Here is a 3,511-nt window from a genome sequence, read left to right as displayed (position 1 = left end):
GCGCTTGTCGAGGAAGCAGAGCAAGCCGTGGTGGACCCGGATGTGGGCAAGAGCGTCGTGGAGATTGTCCAAGCCCGAGGCTACGCCATCGAAACTCACCAAGTCACAACTTCTGATCGCTACGTACTCACGATGTACCGCCTTCCGAAGACTTATGCTGAAAGTCAGTCGGGCGCCGCCGCTGCTGCTAATAAACCCGCTGTCCACCTGCAGCACGGACTTCTCGACAGCAGCTTCACGTTCGTCTCGAACTTTCGTAACCAGAGTTTGGCGTACGTGCTGGCTGATGCTGGCTTTGACGTTTGGCTCGGTAACAACCGGGGTACGACGTGGTCCCGCTCGCACCTCGACTACACCACCGACGATGACGAGTTCTGGGATTTCACCTGGGAAGACATGGGTTTGTACGACTTGCCGGCGTTTGTGAACCATATCCTCGACACAACTGGTCGCTCGACAGTGAGCTATGTGGGCCACTCGGAAGGAACGACGCAAGCTTTCGTGGGGTTCTCAAAGAACCAGGAAGTCGCGAAGAAGGTCGACTACTTCGGAGCTCTGGCTCCGGTTGCCTGGACCGGTCATGCGACGGCTGCGCTCTTCGTTGCACTGGCTAAGCTCAAAGTGGACGTGAGCTTTCTTAACCTGGGCTTCACAAGCTTCCTGCCGCACAGCGACCTGCTGACCGTCCTCTTGTCGGACGTCGTGTGCACCAACGTGGCTGAGTTCTGTGACTCCGCCATCGGCCTCATCGCTGGGCCGTCCGATAACCTTAATGCTACACGCATTCCTGTCTACTTATCGCAGACTCCTGCCGGCACGTCGGTGAGGAACATGGCTCACTATGCGCAAGGCATCCGTGACGACACTTTCGCGTCGTACGACTATGGCTGCAGTTGTCTGCGTATTCTTGGTATCAACCTTTGCTCGACACTCATCTGCAAGAACAAGGCTGTGTATGGCAGCTTCGATCCGCCCGCCTACCCCGTTGGCAACATGGTGTACCCTCGCACGGGCTTCTACATCGGCGCGACGGACACCTTCGCGACATCCACCGACATTGCCCAGATCCGCTCCGGGCTCCCAAGCAGTACCATCGTGTACGAGAAAACCATCGATGCGTTCTCGCATCTGGACTTTACGTGGGCCCAGAATGCGAATGAGCTGGTATACCAGGACCTGCTAGTGCAGCTCAAGAAGTACGCCGGCCAAACGTACTAAAACCTGAAGGTAACCAAGTTGTGTTAAGTGAAATTGAGCTTAAAATTGTTGTGATAATTGAAAAATTGATATTTGGACAAAAATCAAGTTCAGTAATTAGACGATATGAGCAAATTATTAAGAAAGAAATTCAAAAATGTTATTTAAGCAAGTAGTATAAGCAATTAATATTCATCAAAAGTAATACTACTAGCCAAGCTAATAAAAATACTCGAATTTTTTCTTTCAAGATATTGATTTTGTTCAAATATCAAATTTCAATTATCACAACAATTTTATGCTCAATTCCATTTTTATAAAATTAAAAACACTGTTAAAAATAAAGAATTTCTTCAGTTATGCTGTTTCACAAAGACTGAATAGAAATCTTTAATGAATATAATATTTTTAAGCTTACTGATGGATTAAATAGATATACTTTGTAGTAATGTATGGAATATTTAGAACAAAGCTTGATGTATCGAAGAATTGTTTAGTTTTGAGGAAAGCCCTGAGATGGACGGAGGGATTGTTATCATAGCAATATCTGTTAAGTCAACACTGTTAATAACTGTTAATATTAATAAGGATTTAACACTTTCGCGGGGCTCTTGCCTAAATTATACTATACAAGACTAGGTCATTTGCTTGTATACGAGCGTATTCTTCTCTCTTTTACAATTCCACTGTACTCATTTTGGATAATTTCTTGTTCCATTGAATATAGCGGAGAGTAGCAGTCTTCTTTCTGATTTGGAGAACAACTTGTAGCTTTTCGGAGAGCGACTTGACGGGCACTTGAGCGCAGCATTGCACAGAAATCTTTGCTTGCTGCTGCAGAAGGAACTGAAGGGGGTGGTCAATTGTCTATCCGTTTGATTGGCTAACTAGGATGCTTCGCTTTAGGCTGGGAGGACTGTGAAAATGGCGTAGAAGTAATCTGTTAATGCGTGCAAATGGTGCTCCGCGTACACTGTTCTGTTCTCAACGAGGTGAGTCATTATAAACCAAAGCTATTCTTAACTTTTGTATTTTCAGGCGCATGCAGTACTAAAAAAAACAAATTGGATGCTCAACCACGGCCCCATGTAAGCTGAATTAGGTATCTTACCGTAGTAAAGTGAATACGTGAGAATAGCAGGCTCACGCCGTTACTAGATTAAACAACATTTTTATTCTCGTATTAAGCTTAGCGTTACTTTATACAAAAATAATCATCGCTTTTTGAGAAATGACGCGGCAGTTGTAGAAAAGGGTCGTATTTTTTTTTGATAGCTCTCTTTGAATTGGTTTCCGCACCGAATCGTCCAAGCGGTTCAAATTGAACGCTAAATTGACGACAATAATAATGGAATTGCAAGTGGACTTCGGAGTCAAGATGTTAGTATTTAACGCACCATAAATCGTGATTCACGAGTCTTCTTTAGATGCACGTGATACTTGTTTGAAAAGGTTTGAAGGAACGCATTAGCAACTTTAGCGACCAACGTGTCACTAAGGGCGTGGTCGGGCAACGATCGGCTCACTTTTGATCGTCTTCAACGATGTGGCAACATATGAATCTCAGACCTGATTGGCTGACGGAAGGCTCGATCAGCTCAGCTGTTTGGATTCAATCGCACAAACTAAGACGACTGAACCACCAGTCTCAGGCTGGAGACGATCGTCTGGGTGGCATAATACCAAAATAGTGACATATGTGCGTGCTGCCTAATCACTGCTACCGCTGCTGCCACGCGACGGGTGCTCTCGTAGCAGTTGCTCAAACCGCCGCTTCCTCTCTCACTCACGCTAAGCTCTCTAGAATTTACTGCTATCCTCTCTGATCCGCAGTATGACGAGTGGTTTCGACAGAATCTACTTGTGGCCAAGCCGCGTTCTTGCGCCTTTGCGGCGTTCTTCGTCACGAACTAGAAAACTATGAGCTTGACCGATTTATAAAGGAGCATCCGTTCGAAGAGAAGGTTGCTTGTCTACTTTTTTTCTTGGGTTCTCAGGGTGGATACCGAGAAACTACTGCTGCCTTCGCTATTTTGATATCATGGGCAATCGATGTAATTGCTGTCTTTCTACGTGTATTACGGCAATCGGTGCACAAGTTTATCCGTTTTCCTCGGTGCATCGAAAGCTGGGCTCAAGTGCAAGAATCATTTCAAGCAAAGAGGGGATACCAGGTGTAGTTGGAGCGATAGACGGCTCGTTAGTGGAGATTAACAGGTCGGTCGACTTCGAAGGTTACTACTGTAGGAAGATGTTCCCAGCGTTGAACGTGCAGGCCGTTGTGGACCACCGTATGCGCTTTACTAGCGTGAAG

General features: G+C 45.9%; 1 protein-coding gene across 1 annotated transcript; it reads left to right on the top strand.

Annotated features, from left to right (window-relative positions):
* The first annotated feature begins 20 nt into the window (after window positions 1–20).
* Window positions 21–1,297, top strand: PPTG_19740 (hypothetical protein). The gene has a single exon (XM_008918247.1). It carries the CDS (start codon window positions 133–135, stop codon window positions 1,216–1,218), a length of 1,086 nt encoding a protein of 361 aa, XP_008916495.1. The 5' UTR covers window positions 21–132; the 3' UTR covers window positions 1,219–1,297.
* The last annotated feature ends 2,214 nt before the right edge of the window (window positions 1,298–3,511 follow it).

The sequence above is a fragment of the Phytophthora parasitica genome (assembly GCF_000247585.1).
Source record: "Phytophthora parasitica INRA-310 unplaced genomic scaffold supercont2.164, whole genome shotgun sequence".
In the NCBI taxonomy this organism is placed as follows: domain Eukaryota; phylum Oomycota; class Peronosporomycetes; order Peronosporales; family Peronosporaceae; genus Phytophthora; species Phytophthora nicotianae.
The sequence above is the reverse complement of the archived record's forward strand: the minus strand, read 5'-3'. Positions and strand labels throughout refer to the sequence as shown.